Source organism: Rhodnius prolixus, unplaced genomic scaffold, assembly GCF_049639745.1.
Source record: "Rhodnius prolixus isolate KJV_2025 unplaced genomic scaffold, Rpr scaffold_16, whole genome shotgun sequence".
Taxonomy (NCBI): Eukaryota; Metazoa; Arthropoda; class Insecta; order Hemiptera; family Reduviidae; genus Rhodnius; species Rhodnius prolixus.
The window spans coordinates 977,080-994,187 of NW_027411616.1; the positions used below are offsets into that span (position 1 = coordinate 977,080).

Here is a 17,108-nt window from a genome sequence, read left to right on the forward strand (position 1 = left end):
TAAATATGCAAATGTACAAAATTTGGTTTATGTACCTCCATGAGACCTAACAGTAACTTGGCGAAGTATTTCCCTAAATGGAAGTACTCTACTTACTGTGCAGTGGTTTTATTGAGAGTTTTTCAAAAATACTCCTACAATTTGCTCTAAACTTCGTTATAAATTATAATACAAATATTTCCGTAACTATTAATTTAATTATTTTTGTGATTTTTTTTTAAACAATTTCTTAGGGAAATATACCGATACTTTTTTCTAAAGTATCATTTAAGATGCTGAGAGTATTAAAAAAAAAAAAAATGTTAATAAGAACTTGCCCAGCATTAAGCGGTAAAGCAATGTTGCCACCAATGGGTGGTAAAAACCTACTGTGGAAGCCAATTTTTTTTTTTTCATTAATTCATATATTCATTCATATAACCAACAGTAATTTATTAATCTCAAACTGTTGAAACTGTGAAAGTAAATCTAAATATTGCTCTGTTTTTGTTGGCCTCATATACTAAAATTAAACTCAAAAATTAAAAATATTTTATTGATTATTCTTTCTTATATTTTAGTTTTTCTGTTTATTCAAGTTCTGTTTAAAATATTCTCTGCATAAGAGTTTTAGAAATCAAGTTGTCAAGTACCGAGACGAATGGCGAATGTCTGCACAACGAGGTTCGTTGTCATAATGCTCAGTGCCAAATGCCAGTGTTAAGTGCTGTGATCTGCTGGGTCATGAGGTCCCAACAGTTATTTAGTACGTATAATTTCAAACAATTAATTACAGAATTAATACTGCTGTTGTAGTTAATTAGTTCTATAGATAGTCTAAAAATAACCTTGTTTGTGCATTACATTATCTTAGTTTTGTATTTTTTTCTCAATTATTGCTTAAATTTCAATATTATGCTTTAATCTAAGTTTAGGTCTTGTACAATCATCAGATGTTTAACAGTTTTGGGAGTGCCACAAAAGTTGAGAAACAGACATTTTACGTTGGAAAATGCTACTGTACAGTAGTTGCATGAATAGGCTTAAATGTAACAAATGAAGATGAATAGTTAGATTAATGTGTTTCTCAGTTTTCTGTGAAAAGGTTATGCTATCCTGATTAACTCAGTACTTTCGTCTGAGAGTTGTGTGTTTGGCTCAGTCTGTGGAAGAAAAATTATATGATCCAGAGGATAATGTATCAGGGAATATTTCTTAAGCATTTAAATTTCTTCTCCTTTTGATATAAAATCACCTTGTCTACTTAGAGACTGTTTCTGCGTTAGATCACTCTTCTCATCCATGAGTCCTTTAATATCCTTCGTTATACCCAGGGCCGGATTTAGATGTAAAGAGGCCCTAGGCTATTCCACTTATGAGGCCCTTTCACATACCATTTTTAAGTTTGTAAATTACATGAGAGATAATAAAATACATCACTACCGTGATATATATCAATATGTTAAATGAAACATATGGTTATTTGTACTGTTTTTAGAATAGTGTAGTTTTAATTTTGCTAACAATTTGAATGTAGGCCCCTCATGATCTTGAGGCCCTAGGCTGAAGCCTAGTTAGCCTATAGGAAAATCCGGCCCTGGTTATACCCATATTTCATCGTCTTCAACGCGCCTAAGAAATAGTACATAGTGCTTTAGTCTCCAGTCCGTACATCTGGTCGAAATTAATAACACATGAATTCTAACCTAGTGTGCCAATGTAATATTCCAGCTGCACAATACGTAATTTTTGCAAATATTTGTCAAGCATGTTCTGTTCGAGCATCTATGCTTATAAATTTCTTCTTTTAAATTTTACTCTATATTGATGGCATTTAATGCTTCTGCTTTTATCTGTTGAAAAATAAAAAGAAGGTTACCAAATTAAGGTGATAGGATTATATTTGTATGTTTTAAAACTGTCCGGTTAAGATAAGATAAGATTCTAGTAGGGCGGCCCAAGGCCTACGCCACTGCGACCCCTTTGGATCTGTCGTGGCTCCCCCACTCTAGAGCTCGTTCTCCAGACCCTTCCGTTTTTAATCAGGCTCTAATTCTAGAGAGCGACTCTTGGGTAAAGCTCACAGGCCTCGGTTTTTCCTCCCCGAGAAGCATCCTTAGCCAGACAAGCCCCTCACACTAACAACACGTGCAGTGCCGTTTCCTTCTCTTCCTAACACAACCTACAAAGGCTATCATCCGCCAGGCTCATGCGATGCATGTGTTTTCTGAGCCTGCAGGCCCGGTTAATAGGCCTGTAATTATCCTTATAGCCCTACGGCCTTGAGGGATTAATACTGCAGTCAGCCTTGCCGAACAGCCCGTTATGAACTCCTTCGCTTGTCTCAGCCCCGTGGTGGCAAGCCACCACTCTTGAGATCTAGTCTGCACCCAAACTGTCCGGTTACAGTTGATGGTCAAAAGCTGCACGAAAAAACGAACTTAAAAATCCTAACTTTGTCAATTTTGTGTCCCCTTTTTTAAACTCGAACTACCGAAAAATGGTTTCTGATTTTTATGAAAACTCATGAAAACTTAAGCCACATTTAGTAAAATGGTTCTTTTGATTGTCAGATTAAGCATGCCCTTCGAGTTTAATCCAATAATGCTTATTAGGAATTAGGATCTCTGTAAAAGGACTAGCCGACATTCCCCCGAAGGGAACGTTTAATATTTAAATTTTCAATTTATTTACAGGGACAACCCAGCTATATTCACGCTACCATAGCTGTTGTGGATATTCAACTGATGTTCAAGCCTTAAAAAGAACATCACCATCGGATTTGAAACGTGGAACTGGTGGACGATCATCTTTTAATGGAATTGTAGCTACTATATTTGGTGCTACTGGATTTCTAGGGCGTTATGTAGCGAATAGGCTGGGAAAGATTGGTTCGCAGGTAAATGATACTACAGTTACGTTGCTAATTTTCATTTTTTCCTCTAATCGCCACAATAATGATATTTTAAAATTATTATTTTCAGTTAGTTATACCATACCGTGGGGACGCTTACGAAGTATTACGTCTAAAATTAGTTGGAGATCTTGGACAAGTATTGTTCCAACCGTATCATCTTGCCGATGAAAAATCTATTTATAAATGTTTAAAATATTCAAATGTAGTTATAAATTTAGTAGGACGAGACTGGGAGACAAAAAATTTTACATTTAAAGATGTACATGTAGATGGCGCCCGTCGGATTGCTAAGGTAGCCAAACAGGCTGGTGTAGAAACTTTAATACATGTATCTTCCTTAAATGCACATCCAACGCCTGAGGTAAGTTTAAGCAAAAAATTATTTGCCAAATTATAATTGTGCTAATGGTGTAGTATAATTCAACTTTAATTCCGGTCAATTGGCTAGTAAGCTAGTAGCTTTTGCTAACGTCTCAATAAGTTATGGGTCTATAGGCATCCATAAATAGAATGCCTATTCCCGTTCTCTTAAGTTAATCATGAGTCTCGAGATAGGTCCCTGGCCAAAGCTTTTGCAACCTTCAATTTACTTCTTCGAAGATCGGTTGTACCAACCGTCCAAACCCTTTACACTACCTTAGACGGGCAGTGGTATTTTTTCAAACCTGCAAAAGCTATCTATGTACCAGGCTTATTCGCTTCCTCAGTCTGAATTAGCCAAAATTATTTTAACCTGCCTTAGATTGTCACTCGTTCTTTCTGCAACTTATATCATTCCGACTTTAATAGCACTTGACCACATTTCTTTATTATCCTTCATTCTAAAATTGCTACTGATAATAAGCTGCTAATAAATGTATAATTATATTTCAGCCTTACATGCTGAAAGATGGATCAAAGTGGTTGGCTAGTAAATATGAAGGAGAAGCAGCTGTATTGGACGAGTTTCCCGATGCAATAGTATTTAGACCTTCTGACATATATGGTCAGGAAGATAGGTTTTTAAGGTAAGTTATTCGATATAAATTACTTTAAAATGCTTCTTAACTCTGTTCTTGTATTTTCATGCAATTATGCACCCAAAAACTATTATGTGTAAAGGGAGTGGCTACAATACCAAAACCATTGCATCTAAACTCAAAATTTGTTGTGGCTCCCAAGATCAATGTCAGCATTTTTACATAGACAGTCGTCGGTAAAATGACATTTTGTGTGAGTGATGTTAGTGAGCTAAAGAATGTTTTAACCTAAGAGACTCTTCAGGCCTCATTTTGTTTTTGTGAGGGTTAAGGATGAGGATTAGAGAAGTGTTCTCTTTTCATTTGGGCGTACTCATTTGGAAGGCACACGTACTTTTCTGTTCAGCCAAAAACAACATTTCTGGCAGCTTGTGTAAATACTTTTAAGACTAATACAAGTTTTTACATTAATGACTTATTTTTTAATTATTGTAGATATTACAGCAGTGTTTGGCGACACAACTTGAAGTGGATGCCGCTATATCAGAAAGGTGAAACTACAGAAAAGCAGCCGGTTTTTGTGTCCGATGTAGCTGCCGGCATAGCAGCCGCTTGCAGAGATCGTAACTGTAGTGGAAAGATTTATCAAGCAGTAGGGTAATGCTACTTTTACGCAACTTATCCATATAAAAGCTTACAAAATTTTAGTATAACCATTGTGGTTATTATAATAAGTACATCTAAGTAATATATTTTATTTTTCTTGGTTCATTTCAGTCCTAATAGATATCTTCTGTCAGAATTAGTAGATTGGTTTCATCGCCTAACAAGAAAAGCTAATAAATGGGGTTATTTTAGATATGACATCAAATATGATCCGTTTTTTCAAGCTAGAGTCTCCTTGATGCCACTGTTGACGCTTGGACATCCAATTGCTGATCTGCACTGGGAACGCGTTGAAAGGGTTAGCACAGATCACCATATATTGTTCATAATCCTATAGTTATCATTTACCGATTATGCTTCTTGACGTAATCATGTGTAAATTCACAGATCCACAGTGCTGGAAAATAACTCACTTTTTTTTTTTAATTAATTTTGCCCACTTTCGGATTTTCAAGATTATTCAGAGATTGGTTCTTCAAATTCTCTGCACAACTAATCACAGTTACGAAACTATGCAAAATTAAAGAAAACTGCTAAAATGGAGATGTATCTTTCTTATGAAATATTTGTATACAGGGTGACCAGAGTTATATGCTCCACCCACTTTTTTTTTAACGGCGGGAAATTTCGAAAAAATAAAAACACGTATTTAATCATTTTTAGTCTAGTTTATTTTCAGTGATTGACCCATTTTTTTAAACCCCTGTATCTCGAGATACAGCATCCAACTTTTGTTTGTCAAATGGAACGTTATATTTTTTGTTGCATATTTTTGTAGTATTTGAGCTCCTAAAAACAACAAAAAAAAATTTTTGAAATCGATTAGGTTTTTCAAAAGTTATGGTAATTTAAAATATGAAAAACAAATTTCAGTTTACTGTCAAAATTACGTTATTTTTTTTAAAGAATCTGTTCAAACTGGGCACAACCAACGGATAGGCAAGCCAAAACTCTGGACTCCCACGCTTTGGTTGTAGCAGCACTTATGGTAGCGAAGTCAAGATCTAGGCAGGCTAGAGTAATTCGACGTTTCAGATCATCGACTGAAGCCACGGGTTTAAGGACACTTTACACTTTATTTTTTAGGTATCCCCACAAAATATAGTCCACTTGGGTCAAGTCCGGAGATCGAGGTGACCATTGGATGGGACAATGAGTCCTTACGCACTTTTAATGGAAATTTCTGCCCAGCTAACCTCGAACCACTCTCGCCGGGCAACCATCTTGTTGAAAATACGTATCTATCCGACGTTGTAGATGAACATCTTCAAGCGGAACTGGCAAAATATCTCTGAAAAAAAAGTACCTTTCACCAGTTAAGTTCTCTCTGTAGAAGTACGTGCCGATTAGTTGATTTCCTATAACTCCACCTAAACGTTTGTAGAAAAAGCAACCTGAACGTCGAATACTTCTAGCCTGCCTAGATCTTGACTTCGCCACGATAAGTGCTGCTACAAGCAAAGCGTGGGCGTCCAGAGTTTTGGCTTGCCTATCCGTTGGTTGTGCCCTGTTGGAATAGATTCTTTAAAAAATAACGTAATTTTGACAGTAAACTGAAATTTGTTTTTCATATTTTAAATACCCATAACTTTTGAAAAACCTAACCGATTTCAAAAAAAAAATTTGTTGTTTTTAGGAGATCAAATACTACAAAAATATGCAACAAAAAATATAACGTTCCATTTGAAAAACAAAAGTTGGATGCTGTATCTCGAGATACAAGGGTTTAAAAAAATGGGTCAATCACTGAAAATAAACTAAACTAAAAATGATTAAATACGTGTTTTTTTATTTTTTCGAAATTTCCCGCCGTTAAAAAAAAAAGTGGGTGGAGCGTATAACTTAGGTCACCCTGTATAGTTCATACAGAGGTACAGAATTAAAATAATTTTAAGGTAAATTAATATAAAAAAGTAGACTAAAATTCTCATTTGTCTTTTTATTTTTGAAAGTTCTTACTCAAAAATTTTGTTTATTCATTTGATTTGTATTTAAATGTTGATAGTTGACTTCTATATTGTGTACGATCACTATAATTTAAAGCAACGTTTAGGTAAAAAACAGTCTCCCAGCCCCTGGTAAACTACACTTTCCATCAACTGACTTTCTGCTACCTCTAAACTTTTTAAATACTTTCCATTTGTATGTATGCTTATTGTATTATTTTTGAATCTTATTGTAGAGTAAGTCTTTTAGTCTAGTTTTTAACTATAATAATACCCAAAAATAACACTTATTAAATTTACGTGTCGTCTCTTTTTTTTACCACAAATCACTATTTTTATTTTTCATTTACATCTGTCTCGTTACGAACTCAGTACTCGAATGATTCTATATAATAATATGTTTACACAATCTACATATTTAATCAGATGTAAATTTTTCATTTATTATTATGATTATTATTAAGTGACTCTTGAGGATGGGGCCCCTACACTACTCCGTGTGAGGCACTCACGGTATAACATTTTTTATCTTATTACGTTAAAAAGCGTCTTGGGAAATGTACTCGTCGCCCGTTTCTAGTTGTTGTTGCACTATCGCGACCGATGACTGGAGGTAGTGAGTCCGAAGCCTTTCGTTCGTTGCGTGCTGCCGTAGGTCCAACTGGTACATGAGGTAGTGATGATTCGGTTGTGACCGGTTCCGTGGATATTCCATTCGCGGGTTTCAACCTGACAATTGAACTTTTAACTTCTGCGTTCTTTCTGTTTATAGTGAAATATTTGTCACTACGCGCCACAACAGCATATGGAACCTCATAAGCCGGTTCCAGTGGTTTTCTCACTCTATCTGTGCGCAGGAAAACGTGCGAGCAATCTTTGAGTTCTTTGTATACGAATGGACTATGCGCAGATTTATTTCTCACTGGAACAGGCCTAAGCAGCTCCATACGGCGCTGTAGATCGCTAACAAATTTCGCCTGATCTAGGATTTTGTGAGACAATTCTTCCTTAGTTGGTTCACCTATAAATTCACCCGGTATTCTTATGTGTGTTCCATACACCATTTGGGCCACGGAAACCTTGGTTTCCGGGTTAACGGCTGCTCTTAACTCAAGTAGCATCGTTGGTAATGACTCTGTCCATTTGGAAGAGTTGTGGCCTTCAGTGCTGTTTTCAATGTTGTGTGAAGGCGTTCTATTTTCCCACTGCATCGCGGGTGATAGGGTGTTGGTGAAACAATCTAACACAGTGCTGTAAAGTGTTTGAATAATGTTGAATCGAATTGTCGTCCTCTGTCCGAGGTGATTCGTTTGGGAGTTCCAAATCTAGCGATCCAATTAGTGTAGAAGGCTTTCGCAACAGTTTCTGCTGATATATTTTCTAGTGGTATCACTTCCATCCAATTCGTGAATCGGTCTATACACGTCAACATGTAGGTATAGCCTTCCGATGGTGGAAGGGGACCCACTAAATCGATGTGAATTTCTGCGAAGCATTCTTCCGGCAGTGCAAATGTTCGAATGCTTTGTACTTCCGAGATCCGTGATAACGTATCATTTTTGCCGCTTACATGGCGAATATCTGTTGTGTATTCGGAAATATATAAAAGTTGTCGAGGGGAAGCTTTGTCATTTCTTTGGTGAAAAGCAAACGTCAACGGGCGGTGATCCGTGAAGGTAGCGAATTGTCGTCCTTCCAAAAGATGTTTAAAATGTTTCACTGAAAGGTACATTGCCTACAATTCTCAGTAATTGGTACTATAGGCTTGGGCCTCGCTAAGTTTTTTTGAAAAAAAAAGCTAGAGGTCTCCATCCTACTTCTTCCAGTTGTTGGACAACACCTCCCAACGTATAATCACTAGCGTCAGTAACTAACGCCAGGGGGTAATCTGGCTCAGGGTGCGTTAGTAGGGCTGTATCTTGTTTGCAAAGCTCTAATTTTTTTATTGCTTTTGGGTTCCAATCGATTTTGCGTTTGTCTTTTTTTTTTGCTCCTTTCAGGTATTCATGTAATATGGCCTGATTTTCTGACGCGTTCTTAAAGTGCCTTCTATAAAAGTTGAGCATGCCTAAGAATGTTCTCAGTTCTTGCACAGTCTCTGGAAGTTTGTAGTCCAGTGTGACTTTCACTTTTGCTGTCAATGGTTTGGTACCTTCTGGAGTTATAGTGTAACCCAAAAATTCTAATTCAGATACTCCAAAGACTGATTTGGATACGTTGAGTGTGAATCCATAATTATCGAGACGAAAACGAGTTCAAGATGTTTTTTATGTTCTTCCTCATTTGTGGATGCCACTAAACAATCATCTATGTAGGCAAAAACAAAATGGAGCCCTGAGAAAACTTCATTTATAAACAGCTGAAAAGTGCTTGGGGCATTTTTTTTTTTTTAGCACAAATGGCATTACGTTAAATTCAAATAATCCGAATGGGGTTGCAACAGCAGTTTTGGCTTTATCTTCTTCTTCCACTGGAATTTGAAAATATGCTTTGAAAAAATCAAGTTTTGTAAATATGTTTTTTTTTTGTATAGCATACCTTGAAAGTCTTCAATTCGTGGTGGAGGGTACCTACCAGGTATTGTTTGGTCATTAAGCCTACGGAAGTCGCCGCGCAGGGTCGTAATGTCCTATCTTTTTTTGGTGCTAGGTGAAGAGGGCTTACCCACTGTGACTTTGATTGCTCCATGGTTGAGCATAAATTGGAACTCGTTCTGTGTCGTTCGTGTGATGACGTACTAAGGCTACGACCTCTTGAGCCATCGGTTTGAAGTGCCGCAATTTTCATTTCCAAAGTGCTCATCTTAGACAAAATTTCATTCATTACATTGTTATGATTATTTTTATTCATGGCGTAAACGTTACCTGTTACATTCTCGACCATTTTATTCGCCATCATAGCCACTTTACCTAGGTCTTCCTCGGTAATTAGTAAAACGTTCTTGATAGAATCTGGTAATATGTCCAACCATAGAGTGCGGAGCACTTTTTCCGACATGTTGGTACCTGCCAAACTTTGCATTTTCCATAATAATTGGCTAGGTTTTAGCTCGCCCAATTCGAGACCTGTAATTAACCTTTTGATTTGCTTATTTTCGCTTTGCTGAAAGATACTTAACAACCTTTGTTTAGCCAAAGTATATTTATTAGTTTCCCCGCTAGTTAAAATATCCCAAATGTTCTCCATAAATTTGGGTTCGAGTTGGGACCCTAAGTAATTGAATTTAGTGCTTTCTTTAGAGCTATGTTAAATTGTGCCTCTATTTGGTAGAACCACATCTCTGGTTTATCTGCCAAAAAAGAAGGAATTTTGATGCTAATTTTATTGATCTCCTCCTTGGTACTTGGATCTTCCGTTTTTGAAACAGTTGCTTTATTTTCGTCATATGCCATATTGCCACAGTATTAGGATATTGTAAAGTTTTTGTCCTTTTACTAGTTAATTTAATAAGTGTGGATTCGGTAAATAATAAAACTCGCTAAACTTGTAAGTAACCTGATTTATTAACATTAACATTACTAACATTAACATTTACTAGCAACTATCGCTATTCATTACATCTATCATTTACAACAGTTTACTGTTACTTACTCACTACGTAAATACACCACAAAAACTGTTTCACGACTGACTACTGGTCCGCACTACACTGAATTGCACTAGACTCAGCTCCACTAACAAAGCTCTACTCACTAACTGCCCAACTGACTAACTCTGAAGCACAGAGTTGGGATCCCCAACTAAGCTGCAATTATCACCTTTCGCCAGAAGGGAAGGCGCTCTTTCCAACAAGCCGATATAACACATTAAATTTACGTGGTCGTCTCTTTTTTTTTCCCCACAAATCACTATTTTTATTTTTCATTTACATCTGTCTCGTTACGAACTCAGTACTCGAATGATTCTATATAATAATATCCTTAACAAAAACTTACAGTTTAAAAAGTTAAGTATAAGGGTTGATTAAACGCCAAAAGGTGCACAAATCAGCAAGTACTTGTGTGCCTTTTGACGTTTAATCAACCCTTATACTTAACATTTTAAACTGTAAGTTTTTGTTAAGGAGTTTATATTACAGTTGATTGATTTTGTCCAAAATCTTATTATAGTGAAATATCAAATTTCAACTTCCTGCAATTTTTCATTTTTAATTACAATGAATAAGGACAGTCTCAGAGAGAGAGAGAGAGAGAGAGAGAGAGAGAGAGAGACCATTTTGTAAACACTAGTTCAGAATCAAAACGGATATTTCCGGTTAAAACTCTAAAAAGCTACCAGAAATATTAAATGTAAACTTCCTAACATTTTCATTTATAAGTTATTAATACATACTGACCAATTTCTGAATACCACTTTTCGTGGGCAGGTGTAATGCTTCACCCTCCTAGACTTTAGGGGTTTCAATTTAAAAAGAAAAAACCTGGTCGACACTTGTACACTTTATTAGATAATCATATAATCCCTAAACTAAATAATAATGCAATTAACTACTTCTATGGATAATCGTATACACCCTTAACTAAAGAATAATGAAAATACTACTTCTATAGATAATCATACAAACCCTTAACTAATAATCATGAAAATAACTACTAAAATAAAAGTCCTCCCAGGCTCCTTGCCGCCCGTCACCCTGCCGACCGGGACCAGAGAGTGGCAACCCCAAAGACCATAGACTGATTTGGCTTACCCGCCGCCAACACCTGCAGCTCGACCATTCCTCGCCAAAATCTTGAAGTCTCCGTCAGGGTTCTTCACAATCAGCGCCAGCCACTCTTTCCGGTCACACACTTTCTAGCCTTCTGCTCTCTTTTCTCTCATCCCACATCTCACACAACAGCACATAGACACACACTTACCACACACCACTCTCCAGGCCCCCACCATTCTGCCGGCAGCGCGAACAATGCTCCTAGCAATTTCATGACTATGCACTCTAAGTCTACGTATAGTGTTACATTCCCCATGTATAACAATTTAATTTTTAAAAAAATTATAACTACAATTCACAAAACCATAATTCCGTCCCCTACACAGGGAACCTCAAAGATTTTGGTTGGACAGTTGTATTAAGGTGGATCCTCAAAAATTGCACGAAAAAGCGTATAGTTGAAAAACACATAACTTTGACTTTTTTTCCGCTTTCTTAAAGAAGATAAAATACCTAATTTTAATTTAAATTAGAGGCATATCCTCGTTTATTATTGCAATTTTTCGCAACAATGCAGATAAAATAGGTTTTGAAAAAACTAGAAAAAAATTCAAAATTGTTGTAAACTTGTTTAGAACGCAGCGCCTAAACGCGTAAACAGAATTTTATGATAGAGGTAAAATTCGATTGGGCATCTTTCGTAGATATACCTTAGGATATTTCGACGCTGTACGTCTTGTAGGAGAGGAGTTAGCGCCTCTAAAACTATGTTAGCAGTAACTTTGTAAATCATTGGCTACTCTTGTGAGAATAAAAATATATACACCTCTAATAAAGTTCTTGAGTAAATTTGTTCGCTGTTTATCGTTGAGAACAAATTTTCATTTTTCTCACGTAGTGAATTGGCGATACCCTGTCCGAATATTAACTTATTTTCTGTTTTTATTAATTTCACAGGAAGCTCATTCTGATAGGGTGGAAAAGAGTATTGCCACTCTAGAAGACTTAGGAATACATTTAACACGAATGGAAGATCAAGTGCCATGGGAACTTAGGACATTCAGGGCTCATACTTATTCAGAGAAAGAGTTGATGGAGTTTGAGACACCGAATCCTCCACAGACAATACCAGTTTAAATCCCAAGTGTCACTCAAGATAAGATGTCTCCTTATTCTAGGAATAACTATCTCCTACAAAATATATGAAGAAAAGTATTAGTGTCAAAAACTCCATCTTTTGAATGCTTTTATAATATATACTGAACGAATTTCATTATTCATGATTAGAAGTAGTAACATTTTGAAGTTGATTATTTATATTAAAACAGTTGGTCTGTAAAAATGTGAAAAGCTCATTAAATAGTTACTCAGTTACTTCATCATTTGTAAAAATGTGTACAAATATAATTTCTAAATAGTGCAATCCTTGTAGATTTTTCTTTAAATTAATGTTTTTTGAAATAAAGTTTTCTTTTTAAAAAATGAAAATAAATAAACAAAATAATAATAATAATGAACATAGTCTTTCTTTGAAATTTTTCTTAGGTAGAAGTACTACATTATTTGAGATCTTCAAATTTGAATTTTCATGGAAAACTTGTGTTTAAGCGACCTTATTATTATGAAAAAGTATGTTTTTGACATTAGTGTGTCTGTCAGCACAATTCGAAACTTAAAAAATTAAAACTTGTGTAAGTATTGTGATCACAACAAATTTTCGATGTAGAGTTTTCAGATGAATATCTATTTTGAGGTCCGCCCAATCCCTAAAAAGTATTTTTTTAAACATAGTGTCTGTGTGTGTGAGAGAGAAAGTGAGTTAGCAGTGTACACTCGTAGAATAGGAAAAGTATAAAAATAAACAAACAAAAAAAAAACGTTCGTTGGAGTTCCCCTTTAGTGACCTGACAGCAACTTATCAAAGAAAACCTTTGAACCAACTTCATGAACTAATTGTTCAATTTTTCTATTCCATTTTCTATGCTTAACTTTGGTGACACTTATTGACAAAAAAAAATGTAGTTGTTGGCCAATCGAACTTCATACCCACCTTATGGTACGGTTATGTCAAACAAGCGAACACCGGTTTAACCTCGCCACAAGCCGAATCATCCAATTTTTCCTCCACTCCTAGCATTCCTGAAAATGTATTGGATTGCTCGCTCTGTTAGAGTAATTGGTTCTGATAAAGAATATGTGTCCTTAGAACGTTAACCAGCCAGCTGTTCAATCATTTTTTTATTTTCTTAACAACTGCTTTGACAATTTTTTAAAAACTTTTTCCATAATCTGTTTTTTTTTTATCAAAGTTCATTTCCGTGATTTAAGTAATTAATTTTATTTTTATTAAACAGTAACTTGACGTTCACTTAGGTAGCAAAACTTAATAGGAAGTTTTTTAAATAGCATTTTCACCGGAAAAGTCCGATTTAAGGTCCCTGAGTCCAAAAGTGATTTTTAGAAGATGGCCTGAGTACACTACAGCTTAAAAATATTATGTCAGTGAGTCCTTAACTTCATATTTCGTTTGGATGCTACTTAGTAAACTTAGACTAATAATTTTTTTTTGTTGCGTGTGGTAGACACTCTAGGATTGCGGCAAGAAGTAAGATGTTTTTTAAGACTAATAATAATAATAATAATAATAATAAAATTAATAATTGTAACAATAATAACAAAGATTATAATTTCTATTGCTGTAATAGCTTGTTTATTTTAATTTTTAATTTCATATTTATGTTTATTTATCTGCATATTTTTAAAGTTTATTTAGTGATATAGGTATACAGGGTATACGGAGGAATGGTCGAAACTTCGGGAGGTGATTCTGGGCATCATTTGCGACAAAAAATACTATAAAAACTATAGCCCGTTTCTGCTCCGTTTTAAAGATATTTTTAATTTGATGTTTTTTCAAGATATCACTACTTTTTAGCAAACATTTGTCTATATTTCTCAAACTACTGAAGCTAAAGCGATTTCTATCAGCTCATTAGAAAGAAGGTTAAATTTACTATTAAATAAGCTAATTTATATTCCAAAATAATAATATTAAGTATTTTACTTTGAGGCCCTAACATGAGAAATAGCAAGTTCCTAATTTTTTCCAAAAACTTTGACTTCATTTTTCTCAAAAATATTATATAAGTTTAAAACGTACACTCCTCATGAAAAACATCTAGATACAATCACCTTTCGAAAGGTAACATATATCATGAGTAGTGGTTATTTTAAAAATTGATGCAGAAATCTCTGATTAATTGCAAAAAAGTAGGCCTCAAAACAGCATCCGCATTATGAAAGGAATTCAACTACCACAAGAAAATAGTTGGTCAGAATCATCCAAACCAGTACGATATTTTGCAAACTTGTAATTTAATAATTAATTTATTTAAGAACTTTATTATAAAATATAAAAATTACAATATAAATAATAAAATAAAAAGAAGAAAATGGTTATCAGTTTAAATGAGTGTTAGGTACGAATTTCGAAAGAAAGGATTTTCGTTTAACGAGTTTTGATCTGTGGTTTTTCTTTAGATAATTAAAAAAATATGTGAATGAAACACAGCTTTTCTTGAACTACACAATAAACTTTTGGAATTAACAGGTTGTGAAGAGCTAATGAATAAGCCGAAAACTTACTTATCGCTCTAATCTAGTGCAGGCCATCTCGATCACCGGACGTATCCCCAATGGACTATTTTTTGTGGGGATATCTAAAATAAAATGTACAGTAACCTTAATACCGTGGTTTCAGTCGTAGATCTGGAACGTCGAATAACTCTATTCTCCTAGATCTTGACTTCGCCACCATAAGTGCTGCTACAAACAGAGCGTGGGAGTCCAGTGTTTTGGCTTGCCTTTCCGTTGATTGTGCCCAGTTTGAACAGATTCTTTAAAAAAAAATAACGTAATTTTGACAGTAAACTGAAATTTATTTTTCATATTTTAAATTACCATAACTTTTGAAAAAACTAACCGATTTCAAAAAAAGTTTTTTTAGGAGCTCAAATACTATAAAAATATAACGTTCCATTTGAAAAACAAAAGTTGGAAGCCGTATCTCGAGACACAGGGGCTTAAAAAAATGGGTCAATCACTGAAAAGAAACTAGACTAAAAATGATTGAATACGTGTTTTTTAATTTTTCAAAATTTCCCGCCGTTAAAAAAAAAAGTGGGCGGAGCATATAACTCTGGTCACTTTGTATATAAAGTGTCTCACAAAAGTTTTCATCACTAAACTTTCATCACTTGTTTAATGTGAGTGATCTGTTGGAATCGCTTCCCATTCTAGTTTTAATTTTACCTTAAGGAACGAAACGCTGATGAGGAAATTTCTAATTTTTTGTTCCAGATAGTCCCATAAATTTTCGATATCATTAATATCCGGGGACTGGGGAGGAGTATCAAGTACTTTAGCGCAATTATAAAGGAGCCATTTGCGTACTTTACGCGCCTTATGCTTAGGGTCGTTGTCCTGAAAAAATTTAAAGTTTTCCACAATACCCATTCTGGTTGCACTTTCCTTAAATTTTTTTTTGTAAATGTCAGCATACACACACTGGTCCATGAGCCCATCTATAAACTGCAGATTACCTGGACCAGAGGACGACATACAATCGCAGTCTATAACTGATCTATCACCATGCTTGACGGTTGTTCTAATATTCTTCATCTCGGGATCCTTTTTATCTCTTCTCCAAACCAGTCCTCCTCTGTCCGTCCCAAAAGGTTTAAAATTGCTATCGACATCGAAAACCACTTCAACCAGAATTTTTCATCCTTTGCCAAGTATAAATTTGGGAAGTCAATTCATTTCTTTTTATTCTCATTTCTAATAAATGTTTTTATTTTAATGTTAATATCCGCATTGAATCCTGCATTCTGCAGAACCCTCCTCACTGTTTCTGCACTAACAGACATGTTTAATTCAGGTCTAATCTCTGAACGTATTTTAAGGGCACTAATTTGGGATTTATCTTAATTTTCCGTAATATGAGTTTTTCGCAACGGGAACTTAAAATTTTAGGCCGACCGTTTGTCATGAATTATTTTTGTGTTTTTAAATTTTTGAATTATGGATTGCACTGTAAAAAACGGCACATTGAGAATTTCATTGATCATAGCTTTCATTCTCTTCCTAATGTTCAATTATTAATTTTCTTATTTCGAGGGAGACGTTTTTACACGCGGACTCATCTTTATTTGCGCACTTAAGTAAAGCAACTGATAAAATATTTTTGCCATTATTCACTTACTTTAACCTTTGTCTTTCCTTAGATTACGATTCAATAAAGATTTGTTAGGGTGGAAAGGTCATACATGTAAAAATATTGACATAACACTGACCTGAATGAAAACTTTTGTTAGGTAAAATTGGTAATTTTTTGTTATGTTTTATTTATTAGTGGCTTAAAATTTCAGTGAATGTATTTTTTCTAAATGGATTCTTTGTCACAAGTTTTAGTTGGAAAAAAATACATTTCCCTCACATTATTAATTTCCAAATTATAGCCTCATTAATGTATTGTGGTACTGGGTTCGATTCCCGGTCTTAGGCCTTGGATTTTATTTGATAGTTAATAAAAGAAATTTATGGTAAAGTATGTTTGCTAGTCACCTCCGTCCACGACACCTAATTGGTAGTTGGACGTTAAGCCCCGCCTGAAATTATAGCCTCATTATTTCTGCTAACCGGAGTGTATGAAAACTTTTGTGAGTCACTGTATATCGTAATGTTTAGAACCCCTGTAATGAGAAGTGTTCCCTAAATACAGAATTTTATCTATCTATCAACTTCTTTTCCCCCTTCCTTGAAAAAAGGTGTTTGACTTAATAAGCATGCGAATAAGAAGATAGAGAAAGATTGGGCGATGAGAGGGGAATGACAAGGGTTGAGGAGGCCAAGGTTCTGCATGAACTATAGAGCAATGAAGAACTTACAGTAAGGTCCAAATTTGTTGGAAACATTTTATTAATAATAAA

The 17,108-nt window shown here is 35.0% G+C and overlaps 1 protein-coding gene across 1 annotated transcript; it reads left to right on the forward strand.

The window, feature by feature from the left end:
* The first annotated feature begins 445 nt into the window (after nt 1-445).
* On the forward strand, nt 446-12,635 carry LOC141457491 (NADH dehydrogenase [ubiquinone] 1 alpha subcomplex subunit 9, mitochondrial-like). The gene is made up of 7 exons (XM_074134560.1): nt 446-745; nt 2,676-2,878; nt 2,964-3,257; nt 3,770-3,903; nt 4,351-4,512; nt 4,633-4,819; nt 12,076-12,635. Exons 1-7 carry the CDS (start codon nt 691-693, stop codon nt 12,253-12,255), a joined length of 1,215 nt encoding a protein of 404 aa, XP_073990661.1. The 5' UTR covers nt 446-690; the 3' UTR covers nt 12,256-12,635.
* Nucleotides 12,636-17,108: the final 4,473 nt, after the last annotated feature.